Genomic DNA, 27,964 nt, shown 5'->3' on the forward strand with positions numbered 1-27,964 from the left:
CCTCAGAATTTTTTTCAGGAGATGGGAGCCAGATAGGTTCAGGGCTTGGGACTGGGAACTTTCTCGTCCCCATCTGGCCTGTGACATGGAGGCCTATATTCGTGGTCTGGTCCGTGGACTGGACAGGACTTATGCCAAATGATGAAGGGATCGCCTGGGGCTCTGGTGAGTGTTTCTCTCCTATGGTGTTACAGAGGCTTACTGTATTGTGGATTACTGTATCTAGAATGATACATGTTTTTAATGATTGAGGAAGAGACATTATCTTTCCTTGCTCCTTGCTTCCCTGGGTAAGAGAATACTCCCTAGTCCAGCTGGTCATGCAAAGCACTTCCTCTACCTCTAGCCTACCAGAGGAAATATCATGTTCTTTCAAAGAGATCATTGTTGTATTTTAGGTTACCCGGACCTGACTTGTCTGTGTCCTGGTCTGTCTCTAAAACGTCTTCATGCAGAAGGAGTTTCCCTATCGCAAGCGGAGGCAAGGGCACTGGAATTGACTGCTAGAGCAGCATTCCAGTTAGTCTTGTAGATTGATCTTTGGATCTATCATTGGCCAAGATCTTTTTTTTCCTCGGGCCTCCATACACCCAAGGATAATGCAGCCCTCAAGAGACCGTTACCCTGGGAAGTAGTGATATATTATCTACCTCCTCCACCAGACAGGCCCTGTGGGGGGTGAGACACTGCTGCTTCAGACTTCTAGGTCTGTTAGTCCTGAGTCAGCATTGACCCTTGGGGATGGACTGTTTCTGGGATCTTCCCCCCTCTTTGCCAGAGGGAACGGGACAGACTTCAGCTTGTTCACCAAGCAGTGGCAAAGATCTTAAGGTCTTTTTGTAACACTGCAGCTCAACCCTCGGGTCAGGCTGGCTCTTCCCTTACAGCCAAAGAAAGTCCAGACTTCCTCAACTCCTCTTAGAGGTACAGTACTCAGACTTCTTCTACTCGAGCAGAAGAGGGAGGACGCTGGGGGTGCAGCAGTTCTTCCCAACTGCTGCTGATGGGTGTGGGTGCCTGTCATGCCACTGGGCAAGCTTGGCAGCGACATGGAGCGGAAGCATGGGCAGCGGATGCTTGTCATAAGGTTCTGCTACCTTTAGCGTCTTTGTCATCCCTCACACTGTTTCTGGTCCGGATCCAAATGTTCATTCCTGGCTCATGAAAGGACCTCACTCTGTGGGAAGATGTGAACGCAATGCTCCTGGAAGTTACTGTCGGATTCGTCTACCTCTCTTCCCACTGAACTGGTTTGTTCACCACAACTGATCCTGGATGGAACAGTCCATTTTGTTCTCAATTCCATCAGAAAGGGCGACTTCTTGCTTTTTGGGGGTTTGAGGGATGTGTATTTTCAATACCTACTCATCAGTCCTGCTGCAAGTGTCTCCCTTTTACCCTCAAGGGGGGCATGGTGTCATGGTTCAAGGAACTTGCTTCAGACTCATAACCGCTCCCCAAAGGGTTCACTCGAGAGTTCATTTTTTATCTCTACTCGAGCTCCGTTGCACTGGTATGTCTACGAAGTACTGGAGTGGCTGATCCTGTGAGCTAATTGCCACAGTCATTAGGACAGAGATCAACTTCTTGAATTTTTGTCATGATTGGGTATAGTGATCAACTTTGAGAAGTCAGATCTCACGTGCAAGTAGAGGGTAAAGTATCTGGACATGCTGACAGCCATGGCAGCAGTGAGGGTCCTCCCTGTGGATTCTCGCTTCGGCAGGTTCAAAGAGGCAGTGCAGAAGTTCCGGTCTCAGCAGGAACAACACTCTCAGCAGTAACACGTAATTCTAGTTTACCTGTCACCATTGTGGATTTGGGCCTCAGGGGCAGCTTCACCTCTGCGCCCTTTAGTGGAGGATGAAGATAGATGGGTCTCCAGCGAGAGACCCACCTTTCTCTAATCTTCCTCTGCTGGTGGAAATGAGGAGAGAGCTAGCTTGGTAGTTAGATGAGAGGAACCCTCCTTTAGGGGTACCATTGGGCACTCCCCCTCCCGAGTTGCTCATTTTTTGGATGCATCTGTTAGGGATAGAGTGCCCACTTGGAAGAATGTTTGTTACAGTTGTGTGGGACTAGAATGACAGACACCTCCACATCAGTGTCCTGAAACTCAACGCGGCTTATTTTAGCCCAGTGAAAGTTTCAGGATTGAGTGGTGGGGCACTCCGTGGTGTTGACGAGCGACATTTGTCAACAAGCGGGGAGGACTGGTGTCCTAGCTGTGCAAGTTTACGGTGCAGGTACATGAGTGGGCAGTAGTACACTCAGTGGAGGTGTCAGTCAGGTACGTTAATGGGTCTCGGAATGGGGTGGCAGACAAGTTCAGTCACCAGAGCCTGGTGATAAGAATGGAGTCCCTACACCAAGACATTGTAAAAGAGTCTCCGAGTAATGGGGAGTCCCAGCCATGATCTCTCTGTAACCAGTACGACAGAAGTTACTGGAGTGTGGCTTACAGTATTTGTGCTGGACCGTAGGTTGTGATGGAGGATGTTTTTCCAGCACCCAAGGAACATTTTAGAGGCTTATGCCTTCTCCATTTTTGTCTGATTCTCTCCCTCTCTCTCTCTTTCCAGTATCTCAGTACTATACATATCCTTTAGCAAAATATGAATTACTATATCATAAACATAAAAAGAAGAAACCAAACAAGCTCCATAAAGGCAGGTCTACCTAGCTCACTTCACCCATCCAAAATTGTATTCCCACCCCCTCCCAGTCACAGAAACTGCTCCCCAGCTCTACTCACCTTCCAAAACAATACCTCTGAGCCTTCCTCCACCCAGCCTTACTTCCCCTCCTCTCTGATGGTGCCAAGCCATCTTTTCGAGGCCTCCTTCACCCCCAAAACCCTTTCCCAGTCAGTTTGAGCATTGCCAACCATTGGAGGGTGGTTTTCTCAAATTTTTTGAAATTTATATACATTATATATCTTTGGGGCCTTGATCCCTGGACCAGTTGTGTTGGCTAATGTCGAGTTCCAGACAATGGTGATCTGGATAACTGAGGGATTACTTAATCTATAAATACAGTGCAAAGCGGCTAATTTACGGCTATAATAGTCTTCCTCCAAGAAAGGCAGGGAGGCTTCCCAGCCCTTTTGTTCACCTTCCCAGCTGTAGCTAGAAAGGGAGGAATGGGGAAGGAGTCACTTATTCTGATGATTCATTTTCTCCAATGCTATGAGTAGGAGTTTGCCTGTCTTGCCATTGGGCCAAGTTGCAAGAGCAGGAACCTTGGATTGCATCAGTTTTGGGAAAAATGCAGGTTTCTGTTTAAGGACATTCATTCTCCCCTCTTGGACACGCTGATACTCTTCCAGCCGTGTCTTCAAGAGTCACAAGTCTCTGGCCTTGTTGGCAGAGGTGGAGGCAGTGATGGAGAAGGGTACTGTGGAAGTTGTAGAATGCCTGTACAAGGTTTTGCAGTTATCTCTTTGTTGTTAAGGTCAGTGGAAGATGAAGACTGATGATCGACCTGTCTCCACTGAATGAATATGTGTTACAGTGGTAAGATACATAGGAGAAGGCAACTTCTTAATGACAGCAGACCTGAAGGGGGCCATAATTTCAATCAGGACTCTTGGAAGTAGCCTACCTACACTTTGTCTGCAACTGGGCCATACTCTAGTGCAAGGTGTTATACTTTGGATTGGCAACGATTAATCTTGTGTTTACCTAGGTGTTCAATTTGGTGTCAGCTTGGGCCTATTGGAGAGGTGTTCACTTGCTGCGGTACCTGGACATTTGGTTAGTCCTAGTGTCCTCCAAGGCATGGCTCCTAGAGAGAGATTGCCTGCCTGCCTTTTGCCATAAGATGGGATCATGGTCAACTAGGAGGAGTCCAACCATGCTCCCAAGCAGCAGGTAAAGTACCTGGGCATGCTCAGCAGTGAGATTCTTCTCGGTGGACTCTTGTGTGAACAGACTTAGAGAGGTGATGGCTCAGAATCTGCCCTAGTAGGAGTAACCAGCCTGGCTTTGGCAAGTGGTTCTAGGCCATCTGTCTTTCCTGGAGAAGCTTCTGTCTCATGAGTGATGACATCTACACTTGCTTCATAGGCAGCTGAAGCAGTATTGGATAGCTCATTGGATCCCCTTTACCAGCTCTTGCCCTTGAGTCGGGACATCATGGAGGATCTAGCATGGTGTTTAGGCAGCAGGAACCTGGAAGTGAGTTTCTGTGAACTATCCATCTCTGGAAATGCTTCTGTTTTCAGACATACTGAAGTAGGGGTGGGATATACATCTGAGAGGGAGAGTTTGTTTCAGGTATGTAACCAAAGGACACACATCATCTATACATCAGTGTTCTGAAGATGCAAGCAGCATGGTTAGCACTGCAGGCTTTTCAGGAATGTTTAAGAGGAAACTTGGTGGTTTTGATGAGTGACAAGACAACCATTGTAGCCTATGTCAAAAAACAGTAGAGGGGAAAAGGTGCCTTGAACCCTGTGCTTTAGTGGGTGGCTCACCAAGCTGTTGAGTTGTATATTAGGTATATCCTGGACAGGTGGAACACCTTGGCAGATCAGCTCTTAGTCATCATGGTCAGGTGGTGGGGACAGAGTGGTCCCTACACCTTCGCATAGTGAGAGGCTGTTCAAGATATGGGGGTCTCCCATGCCTGATCTGTTGGCAATCAGGTTGAACAGAAAGCCATTCTTCTGTTCGGCAGTCCCAAACCCATGGGCAGTGATGGAAGATGCTTGCCAACATTTCTGGGACAACCTGGATGTGTATGCATCTCGTCCTTTCAGCCTCCTATGTTAGGTGATGAACAAAGTGTTCTTGACCCTTGATTTTCTGATGACTCCAATGGTTCCTTATTGGCTGCAAACTGAGGTATTGCAATCCGCAGATATTCTTGTTGGGATGCTGAGAGGGCTACCCCCATGGCCAACACTCCTGTGTTAACCACACATTTACAGGTGCCACCAGACAGTTCACTTCCCACCTTCAAGTGTGGAGGTTGTCTCGTATCCTACAAGAGAACAGTTTTTCTCAAAGGACTGCAGGGATATGTTCAGGTACCTATGTTGTACCTCAGTGGATGTGTACCAAAGAAAATGCCATATTCTATAAAATGGGATGTTGTAGAAGTATCTCAGGTTGGAGTGTCACTTCAGCAGATCACAGACTTCATCATCTACCTTTGCTGAGCCAAGCTCCTCTCAGTTTCTGCAGTAAAAGGCTATTACTCAGCCTTATCACAGGATTTTAACCTGAAAGGACTGGATCTCTCTACTTTGGTGAAGTTATCCATTCTAATGAGAAGTTTTGAACAATCTTGCCCTCCTCAGGAACTGTGGCCTCCTGAGTGGGATGTATCTCTTGTACTTCTGAGCCTTACCAGGGCACTCTTTGAGCCTTTGTTGCATGCTACAGACAGAAACCTAACACTCAAGCTGTTTTCTCTTAGTGTTGGCCTTGGCAAAAAGGTGAGGGAGTTACAGTAAACCCCCCATATTTGTGGTCTAACATTTTGTAGACTCTCTGATTCGCGGATTTCTCTATGGAACATATATATACACATTATTCGCTAAAAATTCCCCTATTGGCAGTATTTTTCACTGAGAAGTATTGGCTAATTACTGTATTTCCATATCATTTTCTTGATTAAATGCACTTTTTGTGATAAAACTATTAAAATACTCAGGTATAAACATTTTAGAGTTTTTTTTGTGTCTGAACTATCAAAATAGGCAGTTCTAAGTGTTTTTAGAGGGGTTTTAAGTATTTGTGGGTATTAGCTATTCGAGGGGGAGGCGAGTGTGGTACGCATCCCCTGCAAGTATGGGGGGTTTACTGTACATGGCATGTCCTATTTTGTTTTGTTTCTAAGTTTGTGGCAAAAACTCTGAAGCCATTGGTTCCAGATGAGAGATTCAAGTTTCTCTCTCTCTTCCCTTCAAGTCTTTATTGGTCAAGACCTCGATGAGATGCTTCTTTGCCTGGTTTGCACTGTTAAGTACCAATTGATAAGGACCTACTCCCAGAGGCCAGAGTGTAGAAGACTTTTCCTTAGTATAGGTAAGTGCAAGGAGGAGGTGTCTAGGAGCACCCTTAGAGGAGGAGGAGGGCATCCTCCCTTCTCACTCAAGAGCCCACAGAGTCAGGGACCTGGGGCTCTCCCTCACCTTTTGGAAAAACTTTTGGTATTTAAGGTAATGAGGGAAGGTGCTCAGTGTAGACAGACTATCTTTACCTCATTTTAACTGAGGGATGTCGCTCAGATGTCTCTGAATACCTTCTTCTTAGGATCTGTGGTGGCTGCTCAGCAAGTTGTGTAAGCACCTGATCTTCAGTCAGAGAGAAAAGTACCTCATCCGAGTACCCAAATACAAGTGTAAGTCTGGGAGTGTTTGAATGCCGAGTGACTGGACTTTCTATCCATCCTGTCCCCATCTCTTGAGAGCAGTATCTATGCTGGAGTTGGACAAGCATCCAATTCTAGTACTACTTACTAGTACTAGGTACTAAGATATATTTTCTTGCTGTCCTCCCTATTTTAACAAGGAGGAAGTGGGGACAAGGTAGAGCTTATTCTGAACCCATTACTACTTGGTAATAGCCAGAATTCAGCTGCCATCTGACATGATATTCCTTAGCGGAGGGTTAATAGTTCTCTGAAATTTTCCTATTCAAGTATCCTCCTGTTTTGTTCCCACAGGAATAAAAACATTGCTTTATATTGGAGTATATCTTTCAGTGTGGGAACCATTTGAAACTTGGCAATAAGGTGGTTAACAGGTGAAGACAGGGAGTGAGTGGGGAGTATCCCTCACTTACCGGCCATTGCACTCACTTTTCTTTTGGCTGCAATAGAGGACAGATGTGGTGTGTTCTTCAGTAATGACTGCTGGTTGGAAACTTGGTTTTTGAATAAGCATTCTCTCATTGCCAGTCTTATTGTTCAGTTATGTTTGTTGTTGCCTTGCTTCTTGTGTTTTATTCTTATTGAATAAAAACTTCAGCGTCGTCACTGCTTAGACTTAGCTGTCTTTGTGGGCGCTTTGTCTCGTACCGATTTACCTTCTCTAGTTATAGACTGTTTACACTTTTTAGACTTCTCCTTGCTAGTGAGCAAGCAGCTTCTGAAGAAGGTTCATCATTAGCAGCTGTGCTGTTCTTTATTTATGTGCTGATAATATTAACTTTTCAGGTGTCTGTAAAACCTAGTCATTATGGAAGTACCTGCAGGAGTTTGACCTAACATGGTTTAGGTAGTCCTTCTGTCTTAGACTTTGTAATTAACCTGGTGGGGAAAGGCCTAAATGTGCCAGCCTTCTCATAAGGTAGTTCCCGATGGTTATGGCTGCCTTGGTTTTTTTTTTTACTGGTGCATTGGAAAGGGATTTTCTTATTGTAGTAGCCTTTTTATGTGGAGACGACTCCTTTGTTGTGGCTTAGTTTTTGGGTCCTCTCTCTACCACCTCTGTGGTGCAAGGCAAGTAAGGACAGTGAAGAGAAGATTTGGAGAACTGGTAGTGATCTTCTCTGTCTCTTACTTTGTTGCCTGCCTCCACCTTTACCCTGCTTTCTTTCCCTGCGTAGATGGGCATTGAGAAAGAGAAGGTTGTGGGACGGCTGGTACGAGAATCAACCCCTTTCACCATGACTCTTCAGTGTCACACATAAAGGGTTTTGTGTGACCTGCTCTGTGAAGGGGTTTGCATTTGCTGGTCACATGCCCTGTCTACGGATTGAGTTTACCACTGGCAGTCGGGAAATTTACTTGCTTGATCTGTCCATAGTTTGATGATCGTGGTAGCCAGGTGAGCAGAGTGAATCTTCTTGCTGCAAGTCTTCTGGGCACACAGAGGTTGGGTTTTTGTGTCCTGTTTGCTGCTTGCACACCAAGTCTACAGAGTGGGTTTGCACTGGTTTCTCCTTCTCAGCCTTCTCAGGGGCATTTTTGGGGAGAGCCTGCACCATTTCTGTACTTGAGCCATTCACACTCTCTGAAGTGTGTGATGTACAAGCAGTCCTCCTCTAGGGGTGTTCCTTGAACTCTTCCACCTCTTGTTTGGATGGCTAGCTATGTGGTGGGTAGGGAGGTTGAAGGAGCGGTGCCATAGTCACAGTAGTGTGTGGTGTTTGGAGGAGGTTAATGCCCTGATTTGCAGGTCGGGAAGTGCTATAATTTCCAGCAGATTGTGCGAACTTCTTCCCTGTGCCTTTCACGCCAGAGGAGGTGTTTAAACTGGAGATGGTGGAAGTGACTCCTTTGGCACTGTTTGAACCAGTCTGTGGGCTGTCTCTTGATCTCCTGTTTTAGAGTGTATGTCTGAACTGTTTATATGTTTACTGCAGTAATTTTGTGGTGTTAGCAGTGGTCACTACAACTTCCCTTTAGACTTTTTAGTGGCTGGACATGTGGTTATCATGCTGGCAGTCTATGCCATGTTTAGCATCTTGTCTAGTATGTAATGGCAATTAGGGGGGTGTAGAAGTCAAAGGGTAGGATCCTCCTCCCTGGCACTCAGTGCTGTTCCACTGGGGGAACTTGGTTCTCTGAAAAATTGAGAGTTTTGTCTTTCCCTCTCTTTTCTCAAAGCAAGATTTGAGTGTGAATTGCTTTTCACTTCAGAATTGTACAGTCTTATGCTTTTCTCCACACTTTCTAGTGTCTGGTGTGAAGTTTGAGGGGGCAGGGAGTCGTATACTGCAGAAATCTCTATTCTTCAGTGCTCACGTTAGACCTTTAAGTTTAAAGATGCATCCTTGTGACTCTTAGGGTTTGCAGTGCTCCCCATGTCTGGAATCTTGTAGAAGCTTGTTATTTGATAATTCAGACATGAAGCCCATCCTTCTCCCTCAAGTAAATTAGAGAGTTGCTCTTTTTGCCTGTCTCTAGATGGATAAACAACCATTTTACCTCTTTATTTTGCACATTAAAAGATGTCACTTATGATCCCCACTTGTTCTTCTGACAAAGAGTGATCTTCACCAGTTGTTCTTACGTGCGAGGCTGCCATTTTTCAACTGAATATATCAGGTGGATAAAATTCTGACAAGTCAGAAAATATCATGAAAAAGTTTCTTAACTATTATGTAACTGTAAAAGATAACTCAAATGCTTGTGTATACAGCATGCACTACAGGCAGCTAAAACTTCCCAAACAATGTCCAAGAAGTAAGAGAGCACCTTCAAAACCTGGAATCCAAGTCTTCATTTTTTTTCAGTAAATAAGTAACTTATTATTTATTTGTTCCTCTTTTACCCTAAGGAAAAATCAGTAGGAAGACTCATTCAACCATTTCTGATGTTGAATGCCATGTTGGTGAGGATTTAAAGTATTACAGTATTACCGCTGCTATTGTACCAATGTGAACATAAAGTTAGCTGAAGCTAATCACAGCTTGAAAGTGATTCTGCAAAAATTCAGTAAGCTAAAAAAGAATTTAGACTAAGGTAGGGTCTAACAAATTAATTTCTTACCAAACAGAAACCATATACAGTATTTTTCTGGCTACTTATGCTATGCATTATGTGGTTTTGACCATAATTGTTGGAGGTTATATATTAAGCATAAAGGGGTATTAAAAGAAATTATTAGCAATTATAATTTTATGAACATTTGTGATTTCACAGTCTTCACAAAAGATAGCTACCATATTCTCCTAGGAACACAATCAAGGGAAAAATGGGAGTCTGAAAATATGTGCAAATATTGTGAAGTTATTTTGTTAGACATAAGATCATAATATTAATGGAGAAAACACTACTTTTGCCAAAAAATTTGGCCAGGATGTGAACTTGCACTTCGCCCTCCTCAAGGGAAAAGATACTGCAGTCATCACCATCATCTGTTTGATTCAGTCTTAGCAGTATAAAAACTTTTTGTATCATAGCATTTTATTTGTATTTTAATTAGCCTGATCATATAGAAAACTTACTTGAAGGAAAGAATGGTTGTGAAATTTATTTGGCAGCATTTGAGTAACAGTAACAGTGGCATGGCCATAAAAACTGGGCTTAGTAAATAATGAATAAGCTAGAGGTTTTCCAGTGTCCTTTGTACCCTTCTGTGTTCATAATAAAAGTACTGTACATTGATTGCTATATGTCCAGTATGAGATTGATTGTACCCCAGTGAGGAGTATGTTGATTGCTAGGTGCTTAAAGATTGTTCATGAGCAGCAGGGGTAAGGAGAAGGCCATTGCATTGTCACACATTGTATTGAAGAATGAACATATACACTTATGATGAGTTCCCAAGCCCCCCTTCTCCATGCAAGCTAGGACCAATGAGAGCTAGGCAGTGGCCGCTGTGGTAAACCAAGAAAGACCTATGGGCTCTCCCCCCCCCACCATCTCTTACTCACAGGGATGATAGCAGTGTGTTTTGCTAGGAAAATCTGTCATGCTATAAATGGGGCTTGAACTCCAGACCACCCCACTGTGAAATCCATAGGAAACCAAGCGATATACAGTACTGTACCAGTAACAGTGCTTCAAAGAGAGTATTGCAGTGAACATGTACATAAACCAAACTGAATATTATTCTTCAGGTACTGAAGTAGATCACTAACATAATTCTAGACACTCACAGAGTTAATGAGAAGGAGTTGTATTTGAATGAAAATAAAAGTACAATTGGACATTTAGATGGGATCAATGAAAAGCAAATTGATTAGCAAGTAAAGGGCAGAAAACAATGCAACAATGACAGTAGTACTGAACTGCCTAAGATTGGAAGCTTGTGTAGTTGCCTTTTTATTATTATTATTATTATTATTATTATTATTATTATTATTATTATTATTATTATTATTATTATTTAATTATTATTATTATTATTATTATTATTATTATTATTATTATTATTTCTGGATCGGGTCCCGTGTCAGCCGATGAAAAAGTCCATTCAGCACTTATTTCTAGGTAATTCCGTTGCTAGATACCAGAGAAAGCTAAATGAAATGCTGGAGTTACTACCCCCAGAGCGAGCTCCATCAGATGGAGTCGTGTATGGAAAAGGGTGAACTACAAAAACACGGAACCTTATCCTATAGAGATCCCAAGGTCAAAAGTCCCATAGTGAGGTGCCGTTACAAACCCATGTACCACCCGTGGACAGCACACAAAACACCGCTAGTCGCATTCCATTTCAGCAAGCACCATCGTTCACACGTTTTTTCGTTGTGCTTTTAATCTTGTGCATTTTCGCTCATTATGGCTTCCTCACAAGGTCTTTCGTCACCTAAGTTGAGTACCAATGTTTCGTTTTTTAGTTGAGGCGATTGAGGCTCCTTATTTCCCTTTAGTTTAATAATTAAAGGGATTTATAACGCCCGTCTCGATCTCCTCTCACGGCCTCACGTGACCTCCATGCGCGGTTCGTGATCTTGGGTCGCCCTGTTTTTCAATCTTTTTCACGGTTCTTCTTCGTGTTTAGGAGCATTTTCCTTTTCATGAGGTCTAATTAGTGATTTTGATTGACTAACGTTTGTTTCCCTTTGCTTCGAGTTGAGGGCTGGTGTTTAGGCGTCGGGCTTCCCCCTCGAGCCTATTCGCCTTTTATCAATTCATTTACATGCCTTATTTTTGCCCTTCCCTTCTCGTAGCTTCTGGGAATTTTATTTACGTTTGTACTTTTAAGTTTTTTTGTTTCCCCTTTAACCCAGTGTTCGGATGCATTTGATATTTGATGATTATCATGGATGTTTCTTTTGTTTCGAGGCGGCCATTTCCCTTCACGTCCACATCGTGTTGGGTATGGTCCTCCTCTTGTTTTGTATTGATATTTTTCTTTATGGGTTGGTGTTAGCTTTGGTTTTCCTTTTTGGGGCGTTAGGCTTTTGCCCCCCCTTTTTCCATAAAAAAGGGGGGGGAGGGGATGGTCGTTCATTCTTTCCGTTCACATGCCCTTCTAGGGTTTTGTGTTCGTTTTTTCCATGCGGCGCTTTCCTTAAGTTTTACCAGGGTCTTCTCCTTTATGTTCCCTTCCCTGTTTGGCTTTCTGTAGGCTAATAAGCCTCTCGTTAAGCTGGAATAGCGGGGACCTCATGTTGCTTCCTCTCCCCTGTTTGGCACCTTGCGTAGGCTAATGAGCCTCTTGGTTAAGCTGGGATAGCGAGGGGCTTCATGTAACCTACCCTAGTTTGGTATTTACTTAAGGTTAGTTCTAGTTTTTGGTTATGTCGACCCATCCTTTTCCTAGCCTATAGCCTGTGCCCCCCCTTCCTCTGCATGGTTGGCCTCTCTTTGTGCACGTCCGTGACTTTACCTTTGTTCTCTCTCCCTCCGGGGACTGTTAGTGGCCGGGAGAGCTTCCCCTCTCCTGTCCACCATCTTTGGCCATGTTTATCTCCCTGTTTCCCCTTGGAGGAGGTTGTCCCTGTTCCTCTCCTGCTTCTCTCGCTTTGCTGGGTAACGACTCAGTCAGCGTGTGGGCGGGAGGACACGGAACGCCCGGATTGTGCATTCCCACTCTCTGGTCGTTCCTTTTCGGTTCTTCCTCCGGGGTTCCCATTCCTCCCCTTCATACGTCTTCTCCGGCGTGTCGTTTAATTTAGCGACACTCGGGTTCAGTCCTTCTTCCGTTGCCAGTTAGAGCTTTCCGCCTGACTGTCTTCGTGTTGGGCTCTTGACGTTCCCTGACCTTAGCTAACTACTGTCTTCTATCGGAGCGCATTCCTTGCTTCCCGCTCCGGCGGTTCTAGCGTTTATCGGTCTTCCGTTATCGCTAGTTTCATATTATTTTTAGTTGCTGGGAATACGCTTTCTCGGACAGTTTAACCTTCCCATTTCATTTCACTTTGTATCCGTCACTTACTTTAAGGCATGTTACTCCGGCTAGTTCCGGTAAATTTGTTTTGCTTTATTTATTATTATTATTTTTGCTTGTATGAGTTTTTACCAGGTTACCTCCGGATCATTCGGCTGGTTTCACGGCTTGGTTTAATACTGTGTTGCTCCGCACACTACTCCGGCACCTTACACAGTGTACTTATAATCTCATACTCTTACAGGTGGTACGCTGCCAAGAAGAAGGGTGCTCCGCAGCCCTCCATCAGGCCAGCGCCACGGTTTGTCGGTCTCACTCGGATGTGCGGTCCACGTGGGGATCTTATTGTTTGGCACCCTGACGGATGTGATGTTTGCTACGCTCTTTACGAGCAGGCTATCGATGATTCGGTAGGTAATCATGCATCTTTCCTTCTTAGCCAACTATAATGTTTATAATTTTATCGATTCCCTCCGCCGGTAAGACGACAATAATGTTTTTCTTCCGGCAGGCTGACCGCAAGTCTCGTGATTCTTCGATTCAGGCCCTTAAAGTCTGGGTTAGCGGCTTTGGGCAACGTAGGAGCTGGCAATCCCTACATACTCTCGAAGGACATTTGTAATGTCCTTTTTCCCGGCGCTTGATCACAGCTTCTGTCACCGACGAGGTTGCTGCTCCGTTGATTGCCGGGATTCGAGTTGACCCAGCCCTCTCCAGACGGTTCGGCTTTGAGCGGCGGCGCCCCGGAAGACGCGGTGGAACTCGATCCCGACCTTGAGTCTCCGAGCATTATCCCAGAGCATCAGGCAGGTAAGGGGGTAAGTGAGGCAGGTTCTTCACTGTTTAACTCTCCTTCTTCCTCTGTTGCTTCTTTTAAAGGCTTCTCTAAATCTTCATACCTTTCGGGCACGTCTGGGTCTATTGCCCCGAAGGTGAAGTCCTTTAAAAAGAAAACCTTACCTACTCCGCAGACCGATATGGGGTCCCTCCGCGCGGCACGGGCAACGAGCCCGTTCCCGTCGACGAGTACAGCCTCCCCTTCCGGGTCCCAGGCGGAGCCTCAATCACGCCAGGTAGTTCCCCCTCCTCCTTCCTTGGATACACTTCAGTTCTTTGAACAGTTCCTGGAAAGAATCGACACGAGGTTTGAGAAGATCGACGCGAGGGTAGACAGTAAGCTGTCTGGTCTTGCTTCTTCTCTTCACTCCCCTTTCAAGAAGGTGGAATCTCAACAACGTTCTAGGCATTCTGTTCCTGACCCTTCCACTCTCCCTCCCTTCGATCTAGGGAATCCTTGGCGTCTCACCCCTTTATGCTCCCGAGTGCGAAGGTACTCTTACCATAGAGGGTTTAGGCACGAGGAGAGTGGAAGAGTTAGAGTTCTATCCTCCGGACCTGACATCTCCCTACACTGGTTTTGCCAGGCTGAAGGGAGAGGTTTGGAACAGGTCTGATAAAGTCCCTAAGGAGACGGTCATCTATCCTAGGGACCAAGCCCAGTCGTCTTTGATGAGGACCCTTACGGAGTGGCAAGCGGAGAACACTAAGCTCACACCAGCTAAGGGAGTGTTCACTATGTTCACTCTCAGTGATGTTCTCCTTCTCCCTTGCGCTTCGAAAGTGGCCTCCCTGACTAGCCAGGCTTGCTTCGAAGGTAAACCCCTTCCTCATCTCCGTGAGACGGACCCTACATCGCTCGTCTTCCCCGGAGGCACTGACTTCTGGAAGGGAGCCCCTAATACGTTCTGGTGACTCGGCTTGACCCAGACTGCACCTCTGATCTGTTCAGTGAGCAGCTCCTAAGATCCCGGAGTCGCTCTTGAAAACAGAGGCTGATACTAAGGAAAGGCTCGCCAGGTCTTTGAACTCTTTGGTTTTAGCGGAAGCAACTTCTTTGGTTTACAGAGAAGATCCATTGTTCCAGGTCTTGACGAAATCTCTCTTGGCGAGTTTTCAACAAGATCTGTTTGACTTTATGACTGCCCGACTGGCCTGCCGAAGCACATCTTTTCAGCAGCCACAGTTCGGCATGAACCTAATAAGCTTCTTAAGAGTTCGATCTGGGGTGCTAATCTTTTCCCACAAGAAGAAGTTGATGCAGTCTTATCTGAGGCGGCTAGGGTCAATCAAAGCCTCCGTTCCCGTTGGGGCCTGCCCTATAAAAGGAAACAGTCTGATCTTGCCAGCCCTCCCACCAAGTCCAGTAAGAAATTTAAACACTTCAAACGTCTTCCAGCTCAGTCCTTGGTCCAGGTTCCTTTACAAAGTCAACCTTCGACCTCTTCCTCCCATCCTCCACCTCAGTATGTCCTGGTAAACCCGGCACATCAGTCTTTGGCTGCTCCTTCCTATGTCTCCTCCCAGCTTTCAATCCTGCATATGAAAGTCAGGGGAAATTTCGCCCAGACAATCAACCAGAGGCAATAAGCCCCGTGGCTTCGCTCGGGAAGGGGAGCCCCGCTCCTCTCCCAGGAACAGGGAGGTAGAGGCTCCAGAGGGGGAAGTAATCACAGGACCGATGACATACATCCTGTGGGCGGGAGGCTGTATCATTTTCGAGCTCGGTGGGACCTTCTGTCCCTGGGCTCAGAGTATAGTTTCAAGGGCCTAGGCTGGAGTTGGATCGACAATCCCCTCCACCAGTCAAGTTTTATCAGGCTACGACCAAGGATCTCGAGGACTTTGTGGAGGATCTCCTACAGAAACAGGCTATAAGAAAGTGAGGTCTCTGAAGTTCCAAGGCAGGCTCTTCAGTGTTCCAAAGAAAGGTTCCAACAAACGGAGAGTAATTCTGGACTTGTCCCGTCTGAATTCCTACATTCGTTGCGACAAGTTTCGGATGCTTACTGTCTCCCAAGTTCGGACCCTACTGCCCGTGGAGCCGTAACCACCTCTCTAGATCTTTCCGACGCCTATTATCACGTCCCGGTTGCGAGAAGGTTCTCCCCCTTTCTGGGGTTCAGGCTTGGAAGGCAGGCATATTCCTTCAAGGTGATGCCTTTCGGCCTCAACATAGCCCCAAGGATTTTTACCAAGTTGACAGACACGGTCGTACAGCAACTCCGATCTCAAGGGATTACGCTGGCGTGTCTCGACGACTGGATCATCTGGGCATCCAGCGTCGAGGAATGCCGGAGAGTTACATCCGTGGTGGTCGACTTTCTAGAATCCTTGGGCTTTCGTGTAAACAGGAGAAGTCCCGCCTGGTTCCCAGCAGTTGTTTTCAATGGCTAGGAATCCAGTGGGATCTGAATTCTCACAAGCTCTCTCTTCCTCCTCCCAAGAGGAAGGAGATAGCCAGAGCAACCAGACAGTTTCTCAAATCCAAAAGGGCCTCTCGGCGGACCCAAGAACGAGTCTTGGGCTCCCTTCAGTTCGCTTCGGTGACAGACCTGTTGCTGAAAGTGAAACTGAAGGATATCAACAGAGTGTGGCGGAGTCGGGCAAATATCAGTCTCAGGGACAAGGTGTCTCTGATTCCCCACATCTTGAAGAAGCGACTCCGTCCTTGGTCGTCTGTCAAGAGCCTGTCCAAGTCAGTCCCCCTTCAATTTCCTCCTCCGGCGTTGGTTATCCACACAGACGCCTCCTTAAGCGGGTGGGGAGGATATTCTCAACACCAAGAAGTACAGGGGACTTGGTCCCTCATGTTCCGCCAGTTCCATATAAATGTTCTGGAGGCCATGGCGGTCTTCCTTACCTTGAAGAAGCTTCTTCCCCCCAAGAAGATTCACATAAGGCTGGTTCTGGACAGCGCCACGGTAGTCCACTGCATAAACAGGAGAGGTTCAAAATCGAGCAGGATCAACCAGGTAATGATTGCACTTTTCTCCTTGGCCTGCAAGAACAAGTGGCACCTATCTGCCACCCATCTTGCAGGGGTCCGGGCGTCGTAGCAGATTCTCTCTCCAGGACAACTCCTCGAGTCGGAGTGGTCCCTAGACAGAGGTTCGTTCAATTGGATCTGCCAACTAGTTCCGGGTCTGGAGGTAGATTTGTTCGCAACCAAGCTCAACAACAAGCTCCCTCATTACGTAGCTCCCAACCTGGACCTCAAGCTCTTTTCACGGACGCAATGTCATTGGGTTGGAACAGGTGGAAGGTGATCTATCTGTTCCCCTCCAGTGTACTTGTTGTTGAAAGTCCTCCACAAACTGAGGACGTTCAAGGGTCAAGTAGCTCTAGTGGCTCCCTACTGGCCAAAGAGCAGCTGGTTTCCTCTTCTACTAGAACTGAAACTTCGCCACATCCGAATCCCCAGTCCGAGACTAACACAAGTAGTACAAACTCAGACTGTGTCAGCTTCCTCAAAAATCCAAAATGCCATGGCTTTGTGGACTTTATGAAGTTTGCGGCTCAAAGGGATGCTAACGTTGATCCTGTCAATACCATGTTCTTAGAATCAGATAAGCGGGCCTCCACTCTTCGTCAGTACGACTCAGCAATTAAGAAACTAGCACTCTTTTAAGAGAATCTGAGGCTACAGTAATGACCATTAATTTAGCAATCTCCTTTTTAGATCACTGTTTGAGAAGGGTTTAGCCGCTAGTACTGTTACTACAGTCAAGTCGGCTCTACGTAAAGTGTTCTTGTATGGTTTCAAAATTGACCTCACAGACCCTTACTTTTCTTCCATCCCTAAAGCATGTGCACGTCTGAGGCCAGTAATCCGTCCACATACGGTTTCCTGGTTTCTAAACGACGTGTTGAAGTTAGCCTCAGATATCGATAATCAATCCTGCCCCTACCTTTCCTTGTTGAGGAAAACGTTGTTTTTAGTTAGCCTGGCTTCGGGTGCTAGAATTTCGAGCTGTCTGCACTCTCTAGGAACCCAACCACGTCGACTTCCTTCCATCAGGGGAGGTTTTGCTGATTCCTCACCCTACCTTCCTGGCCAAAAATGAAGATCCATAGCATAGGTGGTCGCCTTGGAAAATTCTTCCTCTGCCTCTAGACCTGTCCCTGTGTCCAGTTCATACTTTGAGGGCTTATTTAGACAGGTCCTCTCACATCTCTTCTGGGCCTCTCTTTATCAGGGAAGGAGGGGTAATCTCTCTATGTCTGCTATTAGACAACAGATCCTTTACTTTATCAAGCAGGCTAACCCTGACTCAGTCCCAAAAGTTCATGATATCAGAGCTGTGGCCACCTCCATTAATTACTTCCATTACATGAATTTCACGGATCTTACCAGGTACACCGGTTGGAAGTCACCCTTGGTTTTCAAACGTCACTATTTGAAATCCTTAGAAGCTCTTAAATTCTCAGCAGTCGCGCAGGGAACGTTGTCCCTCCCTCTGGTTCCCTTTCTGATTCCTAGTCATTTCCTCCTCCACTGCCTCAGTTATCCCCTTTACGGTCATTTCAGTCAGGCTTGCCGTGACTTCTCACCTGGCTGTGTTATCCATGTATTTGTCTAAATGACACATTTAAGTTATAAGGTTTTCAATATTGTATAGTTATTTTGTTTATGTACTTTTTCACATTGTCATGTTAATTTTAAGCTAACATCAGTTTCTTTTGTACATTATTGTTATTGTTACTAGTGATTGAAAAGTTTCTTTTGGACCTTCGGTCTTTTGTTCCCTTAGAATTTTTATCTTTTTAGTTTAAGAATTATGTTTATTTCTCTGTTAAATTTTCATCGGCTGACACGGGACCCGATCCAGAAAAGGGATTTTGACGAAGGAAAATCTATTTCTGGAGAGGGGGACCGTGTCACCCGATGACCCACCTCCACCATGTGTCATGTCCCTCCCATAGTAAACATCATTCTAGTGGGGTGCTGCTTTCATGGAATGCGACTAGCGGTGTTTTGTGTGCTGTCCACGGGTGGTACATGGGTTTGTAACGGCACCTCACTATGGGACTTTTGACCTTGGGATCTCTATAGGATAAGGTTCCGTGTTTTTGTAGTTCACCCTTTTCCATACACGACTCCATCTGATGGAGCTCGCTCTGGGGTAGTAACTCCAGCATTTCATTTAGCTTTCTCTGGTATCTAGCAACGGAATTACCTAGAAATAAGTGCTGAATGGACTTTTCATCGGGTGACACGGTCCCTCTCCAGAAATAGATTTTCCTTCGTCAAAATCCCTTTATTATTATTCAAAATGCTCCCACACTTTCATGCAGTTCACTTCAAAAAGGCCATTAGCTTACTGAGCAGTCTTCCACAGGTTAGAACCTCTTGAATGGAAAGAGAAAAGTAGAGCCAAGAGGAGAGGCAAAAAATATGTTACAGATGAAACTCACAAATAATCTGATTACCAAACAAATAAAAAGCAGTTGACAGTAGTTACTTGAAGTCTAGAGCAGAGGGTGTAACAATGCTAAAAATAATTAAAGTATAGTAATGTTTGTGCTAAAAATAATTAAAGTATAGTAATGTTCTAATTAATTTTGAGTTATATACAGATTTTTGGTTGAGGCTGTAAACTGTCAGATTTTGTGAAAGATTGTGAGGATTATTTCTTTGGGATTATCATGCTCAACATCTTTCAGGTTATGAAGATTGTTCATCTTGATGATACATCTCAGGACATCACAGAACAGCAGGTAAATAACAGAACTTATGAAAATGTACTTCAGTTTATCATACTACAATAGAATTGCATATAAAGTACATCTTATCATATTTCTTTTTAAGAGGAAAAGTCCATCTGTAACTTTTCTGTACTTCCTCTTGAGCTTAATGATTTATTTCTATTTAAGGTATGTTTTTCAAGTTGTCCTCTTTTTTATGTAATAGATTTGTAAAAGTGATTGAATGTGCTCTCCATTTCTAGGTGACAGAGTTATTAGCAGAAGTACGCCATCAGACTATACTTCACTGGAATTATCGACGGCTAAAAGTCTTGCCACAGAGAGTGCTGCAGGAATGTTCTCATATCCATCAGATATATCTAAAGCGAAATTTATTAACGTCCTTAGTAAGTTACATGGTACAGTATTAGCTTGATGTTATTTGTTTGGACCAAGTAGTGAGCACACAGATAATATCTTCACAGCAATACTGTAGTGTACTGCAATACTTGTGTACAAATCATGATCCTCTCCTTACCAATCTCACTTGTGTACAAATCATGATCCTCTCCCTACCAATCTCACTTGTGTACAAATCATGATCCTCTTCCTACCAATCTTGCTTGTGTACAAATCATGATCCTCTCCCTACCAATCTCACAAGGCTCTACACATTATTTCAAATTGGGGATCAAACTGGAGATGGCTAATGCCTTCTTAAAATCTTATTCTGTTGTACTTTGTTTTGAATCCTTTAAGAATTGTTTGCCAAGTTGCTGTCCTTTTCAGTTTACGAAAGGTAACTATATTTTGGTTTATTTTGGATAAGTTCTGCACATAGTTACTTTGTAAGTCTTTTACAGTATATTGTAAATATTGTAACATTGACTATCAGGAATAATATTAATGTCTTTGTTACTTCTGTTTCCAATTTAAAGCTCATAATAATTTTTTACTAGTATTAATGAATAAATATGGTAAGCACTGCACATACTGTACCGTATAGTAATCCTTCAGTTATCCAGATTAATAGAGCCAAGGGTCTGTCTGATACTGGCAAAATCTGAATAATGGTGAGTAAAAAAATTTAGGGGTGTTCAAGGGCAACTACATACTCTTCCTCACCTAACCTTGTCAACGTCACATAACTGTAAACACTCTGTATGCTTATAAACAACAACCATCAAACTGAAAACTTTATGCAACCCCTTCTTTTTCTTTGTCTAGTACTAAATGGCACAGTTCAGTAGGCAGGTAGCCTACCTGTGTTTACTCACAGCCTACCATGGTTTTATGACCATTAATTTTTTTTTTATACAGCAACTTCCTTTTCAGTTGTTATTGTGCACGAGATGAAAATGTACATTTGTGAACTATAGACCTAGGCTAGCCCAGGTGTTACACTCATAGTATCCATTTGCAAAAAGTCAAACAGGATATTACTGTACAGCTGTATTTAAGATAAAGTAACGGTAATGAAAGTTATTTTATGTACAAAATCCATTTACAGTACTGTATACTGTAATTTTATATTGATATATCATCACCATAATAGGTATGAAAAAGCCGTTCATCCCGCCATTTGTGATATTTATGTTCTCAGAATCAGCTGATTGTCCTACTACTGAAAGAATTAGGAAAATTATTTAGTTGCTAAAAGAAATGAATGTACTAACAGAATTATTATTTTAATTTTTGAACATAAATGTAAAACTGGTATACAAGGTAGAATAACGTATTTTATCTTAAAGTAAAATCCATCAAAATTGCAAAATAACTGTTTTCTGATGTTAATATGTTGAAGTAAAATCCATAAAAATAACAAAACAGCTGTTTTCCAATTCATTCGTTTGTTTACCAATGTAAACATACTCTCTCTCTCTCTCCCTCTGCCATACCATATCCCAGTAATATATATATATATTCCTTAATGAAATATGAATTACTGTACCATAAATAAAAAACACAAAACTAAACAAACTCCAGGAAGTTCATGATGGCATCAAATGAGTGTGTGCATACGTAGGTATGTGTTTCCATATTTTTTGCTCTTGCCTGGCCTGATTAACTGTACTGTTATTTCACTACAAGTTTTGTTGACTCTAAGTATGATTATCACACATATAACAGTACACAAGAGAATATTTGTTCCTATAAAAATAGAAATCTTTGGTCTTTAGATAGGGACTTGGGTTGCAAACCCAAGCTGGAATGGCTCTTTTAACTTTCAAACAAGGTCGTTAACTACCTACAGTAGGGGGAAGCTCCACCCACTTGTTGGTCTGCACTCCACCTTGCTTTCGGCTGCCATCGCATTCAGATGTCTTCGTGCACTCTTAGCACTGCTTTCTTTCTTTTTCTGTTTTATGAAATATATGGTTGATTGTTGTTGTTTGCTAATTAAATCAATATGCAAACCCCTAATTTGTAAGTGCCTGGGGAGAGGAATCCTTTAAATCTTAGGTGCTGTCCAGGGAAGGACAGTCCTTGCAATCTGTTCCTCTCCTCCCTTGAGATTGACCCACACATGCTATGTGTATCATGCTGCAAGCATGATCGTAATAAATCAAGTCCTTGTAACAAGTGTTGAGTCTGGCCTTCTGAACAGTGGGTGAAGTTTGCTAGGAAAAAGAAGCGTAAGAAGGTTTCTCTGGTGTCATCATAGTGCAATACTCTGTCGGTGACACTGATGATTCCTTCTGGTGCCTTCTAACCCCGAGCCAAACTTCCCCCTGCTGTTACCACTCCTTAGGTAGTAGTTTCCCCTTCGCCATCTCCTACTGCCTCATCAGTAGAGAGTCACCGGAGGTTGGAAGAAGACCAGCTTGACTACTCTCCACCAGTCTCCTTCCGCTCAAAGGGGGAGTTGTCCTCGGAAGGCGCTCCTCCTCAAGGTGAAAGGGGATTGCCTCGCCTAATCCAACTTTTGTTCCAGGTATTGTGGAGCCCAAGGGGCATAGGGAGTTATGGCCCCCCCCCCCAGGCCTCTCAGGAGAGGCGAGTGTTTCTGGTTTGATTAATCACTGAAAGGCTTCCAATGGCCTTTTCATAGCTACATCCACTGTAGCCGTGACAACTTCCACGGTTATGATATCCACCAGCTTGAGGGCCACCACTATGGCTCCAGTAACACTGCACTTGCTTCCGGTAATGTCCTCTCAGGTGTTAGCATCCACTGTATCCTCACTTGGTGATGTCCTCCTCCACACCCTGCTGTCGAAGGCCGGCCTTGGCTGCAAGAAGAAGTCGAAGAAGAGCAGGTAGTCTTTGTCTTCATGTTTGTTAAGCGCTGTCACTTCCTCCCCTTCTACTTCCAAAGCTAGCAAGTGGAAGAAGAAGGTTGCCTCACCCATATGCAAGAAGTCCCATAGGGCTTCTAGCTGCCAGCCTTCCCCCTTTGAAAAGGGTGCTGGGTCTCTTGCTAGCAGTTCTCCCAGTACTGCAGCTCCCATTGCTGAGCGCATGGGAGCAACTGCTACCTGGGGTTCCATGGACCCCTGGAACACCGGTAAGGGTCCCTACTCTACAGAGCTGGGCCCATCTGCCAGCGCAAACCAACGAGAGAAAGTGAGTAGAGAGCGGGCAGGCACTCCCCCCCCCACTCCCGTTCTTTGAAGAGAGCAGTGCAAGGATCCTGGAATTGTGGCACTGGCCTACCGGACTGCTCACCTGGGCAAGGCAAGAGGAGGTTCCCAACCTAGTCTTCTTATCCTTTAGATGTACAGTACTGTGTACCCTCGGAGAGGCCTTTGTTGGCTAAACAGGTTGACCTGGACCTGTTTCGACTGTGCCTGGGTCTGTCGCTAGATCGCCTCTGGGCCGAAGGAGTCTCTTTCTCTCAGCCGGAGGCAGCTGTAGTGGAATCGACTACCATGACAGCATGCCAGATGGTCTCCTGGATTGATCTTTGGTCTCTTGCTGTGGCCAAGATTGCATCCATCTCTTTGGGTTCCCATAACCCGAAGAAGATGCTATGTCAGGAGACTACTGTTGTCTGGAGGTAGGCCATCACCTACCTAGCCCACCAGGCAGCTAACCTGTGGGCAAACCTGGTACTCAAGAGAAGAGACGCTGTATTGTCTCAGGTTACCGAGTTTGTTGGTTCAGAGTCGGCACTGGCACTCAGGAACGGACTGGTACTGGGTTCCCACTTACCTCTTCCCTAGAGGAGAGTGGAGGCTGCAGTGGACAGGCTTAGAGTTGAGAATAATGACACGCTAGTTCACCAGGAATTTGCCAAGACCTCCGGGTCTTCACATGGCACTGCAGCCCAACCTTCGGGTCAGGCTGGCCCTTCCTCTTTGGGTCCCAGGAAATCCCAGGCTTCCTTGGCCCCCGCAGGAACACCCAGTCTTCTTTTGCCTCTGCTGCGAAAGGAGCTCAGTCACACCCCTTTCAGCCCCCTGCCTGTTCTAGGAAATGGGGCAAGGGTAAGAAAAAGGGCGGAGGGGTGGCATCCTTCCCTGCTTGCTGTTGGTGGTGGGTGGGGTGCCTGTCCAGCCATTGGGCAGTGGCAGCGATGCAGAGCAGAGACCTGGATAATGGATGTCCTTTGGGTAGGGTATCTATTACCTTTCAAGTCTCCGCCACCCTGCACCACCCTGTGGGAAACGGTACGGTCAGTGATCGATTCCATCAGAGAGGGCGACTTCATGCTTTCGGTGTACCTGAAGGATGCTTATTTTCAAATACTCATCCATCAGTCCTCTCGCAAGTACCTCCACTTTACCCTAGGGAAGCTAGTGTTCCAGTTCAGGGCACTTTGTCTTGGACTCTCAACCACTCCCCAGGTGTTCGCTCAACTTGGCCCTGTTTGCACAGGATACATTTTCTGAGGTACCTGGATGACTGGCTAGTCCTGGTGAGCTCTTTGTCAATTTCGAGAAGTCCAGTCTCACACCCAAACAGTGGGTAAAGTATCTGGGCATGCTGATAGATACAGCAGCAGCAAGAGTCTTCCCTTTGGACTCGTGTATTAGCAGATTCAGAGGGGCAGCACAGCTGTTCCTGTCATGACAGGAACAACCAGCTTGGCAGTGGCGAGTTGTTCTCAGTCACCTGTCATCTATAGAGAAGTTGGTCCCTCATGGGTGGCTTCACCTTTGTTCCCTTCAGTGGAGAATGAAGTTTTGGTCTCCAGCAAAGGACCCTCCATTCTTCTCAGTTCCTCTCTTGGAGGAAGTGAGGAAGGACTTAGCCTGGTGGCTAGACGACAGGAACCTCTTGATAGAAGTGCCATTAGGCACTCCCCCTCCTGAGATGCTTCTGTTTTCGGATGCATCGACTGAGGGATGGGGCGCATTAGTGGAGGAGTTGCTGATTTCGGGTGTGTGGGACCAGAATGGCGGACACCTCCACATCAGTATCCTGGAAGTCAAGGTAGCTTTTTTGGCACTTCAGGAGTTTCAGTATCGAGTGGTGGGGCACTCCATGGTGTTGATAAGTGACAACTCCATGGGAGTGCCATACAGGCGGTACCCGGTTATCGGCGGGGTTCCGTTCTGGATGGCGTGGCAACAACTGAAAATCGCCGCTAACCGAAAATCAGCAATAACAGCACTGATCCCTGGTTAGCGGCGCTGGTAACCAGCTAGCAGTGCCGATAATCGGTTATCAGCGCCGATAACCAGTTATCAGTGATGAAAATCTGGTTATCGTCGTCTCTAGACAAGCGCCGTAAAACTGGATCGTAGTAACCGAGGCTGCCGATAACTGGGGACTGCCTGTATATCAAAACAAGCAGGAAGGGTTAATTTCCCCTCAGCTTCACATATTGGCAGTGCAGTGCATGAGTGGGTGGTAGCACATTCAGTAGAGCTGTCAGCCAGGTACATTTCTAGGACCTGGGATGTAGTGGCAAACAAGATCAGTTGCCAGGGTCAGGTGAAGGGACAGAGTGGTCCTTACACTAAGACATAGCGGAAAATTTTTTTGACCTTTGGGGTCTCCCAGTGCTAGATCTATTTGCAACCTGGCACAACAGGAAGTTGCTGGTGTTCTGTTCAATCATGCCGGACCCATGGGCAGCAATGGAGGACGAGTTTGTCCCGGAATTTATAGCGAAGACTCAGAATCCGTCAGTCCCTGGCACCAGATTTGAGTCCTTTCTGATCCCCTCCCTAGAGGATTGTTGGTGGTGATCGAGATGAGATGCTACAGTACTATCTTAAGAGGACTCAGCTTCTCAAGCCTGAGTGTTGACGACTCCTTGTTAGTACAGTACTGCCTCGACCAAGAAAGATGTGTCCAAGAACACGATTTCTTTCTGGCATCGACCTGTCCCTCGCATTCCATAAGAACCTGTCGGTTCTACAGGTGTTACAGGCAGGGATGTGGTCCCGACAACCACATTCACGTCTTTTAACCTTCTGGACATTGCTCACAGGTCCTTGGATATGTTTTCCTTGAGTCTTGTGGTGGCTGCTCAACAAGTTGTGTAGCTCACCTGGCTCCCCTAGAAGGACAGGTAGCATCTTGCCTTTGTGTGCGGTAAGCGAAAGAGAGTGTGTGTGACTGGCTTCCTCCCTTTTCTCTTTTTACCTTTCTCTATCATGTGGCAGAGAGGCAGGTAGCAAGCTGTCACATGCTGGATGGGCATGTCAAGCAGGTAGTCTAGGTAACTGAGTATCCTATCTATACTGTAATTTATTGTAGATTGTTAGATGCAAGTCTTTCCCCTAATCTATTGTAGATTGTTATATTAAAGCCTTTCCCCTCTCTCTAGCAAGGGGAGTGAGGGATTGACAATAAAACAGACTTATTGGTTTTTACTAGCTTTTTATTGTCTCCGACATTTTGGGTTCATCCAGGCCTTTTTTGTAATAATGATGCAAACTCATTAATTCATGTCCAGAAGTCTGGCAGTTGAATATCCCATATGTTCAACATGCTAGAGGTACAGGATTCTTTCCTCAGCTCTTCAAGACCAGGAAGAGATTCTCGAGTGAGTAGAACTTCCATTCAGTTCAGAGATATACCTAGACTCCACCCTCCAGTGGGTAAGTCTCCTATGTACTCCACCCTCCAATGGGTAAGTTTCCAATGTAAAGACTGAAGGTATGTGTTTATATAGGAACAAAGCAAATTTTAAAGTAATTTATATTTTTCCTAACATACAAACCCCTCATTGTGGTCCTGGACTGAAAGGCAAAGTGGAGTGCAGACCAATGAGTGGGCAGGAGTTACCTCTACCATTGGTAGCTAACAACCGACAACCTTGTTTGAAAGTTAAACAGCAGTTCCAATTTGCTGTTTCCAAACTAAATCCCTATGAGACCTTCAGGTTTGTATGTAGGGAAAAATACAAATTACTTTAAAATTTGCTGTTTTATTACTGTTGATGTTTCATCTCTAATCACTGTAAAAATATTTAAAATGCAAATTTCATACAAAGACAAGACAAAACCAAACAGGCTGTAGCAAGTTCACTGGCAGCATGGAATGAGTGTGTGCATACGTACATACCCTATTAACGTGATTGAATTTATGTTGTAGTTTGAAAGAAAAAAAATAAGAAAATACAGTGAAAACATAAACAAGAATACTGTAGCATAAAATATAAATATAAAAGTAAAGGATGTGTGTATTAATGTGCTTAGACTTTGATGTAAATATACTTCAGTTGTTTCTCTCTCTCTCTCTCTCTCTCTCTCTCTCTCTCTGTAGCCTAAACACCCAATTGCATTTATCTTTTGGTTTAAAAAATAATGAGAAAATACAGTAAAAATATAAATGAGAATACTGTAACATAAGATATAAATGAAAAATAAAGGATGTGTATGTTACTGTGCTTAGACCTCAGTATAAACCTCTCTCTCTCTCTCTCTCTCTCTCTCTCTCTCTCTCTCTCTCTCTCTCTCTCTCTCTCATGGCTTACACACCTGATTGCTTGTATCTTTTGGTTTGAAAAAATAAATAATGAGACAGTACTGTACAGTCAAAAATATAAATGAAAATACTGTAACATAAGATATAAATAAAAAAGCAAAGGAGTGTGTGTGTGTGTGTGTTACTGTACTTTGACTTCGATGTAAACACCACAGTTATTGTTCTCACTCTCTCTCTGTCTCTCTCTAGTAGCCTACACACACGATTGCATTTAACATTCGATTTGAAAGATTAAAAAATGAGAAAATAATAAACGAGAATACTGTAGCATAAAATATACAGTTGAACCCCGCTTGTTTGCGGTTCATGATTCGTGGCTTCACCTATTTGTGGATTTTTCTGTGGAACTTATCTCCAAATTAGTTGTGGGAAATTTGGTAATTTGCAGCTTTTTTTCATTGAGAAATATTCACCAATTACTGTATTTTCATGATATTTTTGTGACCATACATTTTTTATGATAAAAAAATGGTTAACTAATTTTCAAATATTAATATCACTGTAAACGTAGCAAAATATCAATAAAATGTATTTTTTAATGCATATTTAAATACATGTATTTCTTAACTCAGAGAGAGAGTTATGAAAGCCTTGGGAAAGAAACAGGATTTTAAGCTTTGCTCTAATAATAAACCAGTTTTCTCTCCCCTCTGAACAAGCAGGACCTCCTTACTGAAATTATATTAAGATGATATTGAAATGATATTAAAATGATACCACTGTAAAGTGTTTTAGGATGATAGTTTAAGTTATACATGTAAACATAATATCATTCTCTCTCTCTCTCTCTCTCTCTCTCTCTGTACTTAG

The 27,964-nt window shown here is 44.5% G+C and overlaps 1 protein-coding gene across 1 annotated transcript in view; it reads left to right on the top strand.

Annotated features, from left to right (window-relative positions):
• LOC136841735 (leucine-rich repeat-containing protein 28-like) overlaps positions 1-27,964 on the top strand; it is a 171,348-nt gene that overhangs the window by 5,478 nt on the left and 137,906 nt on the right. The window contains 2 exon segments of the mRNA XM_067108990.1: positions 19,247-19,300; positions 19,531-19,674. Of these exon segments, the coding sequence (XP_066965091.1) occupies positions 19,250-19,300; positions 19,531-19,674 (195 nt within the window). The 5' untranslated portion in view covers positions 19,247-19,249.

The sequence above is a fragment of the Macrobrachium rosenbergii genome, chromosome 9 (assembly GCF_040412425.1).
Source record: "Macrobrachium rosenbergii isolate ZJJX-2024 chromosome 9, ASM4041242v1, whole genome shotgun sequence".
NCBI classification, from domain to species: Eukaryota; Metazoa; Arthropoda; class Malacostraca; order Decapoda; family Palaemonidae; genus Macrobrachium; species Macrobrachium rosenbergii.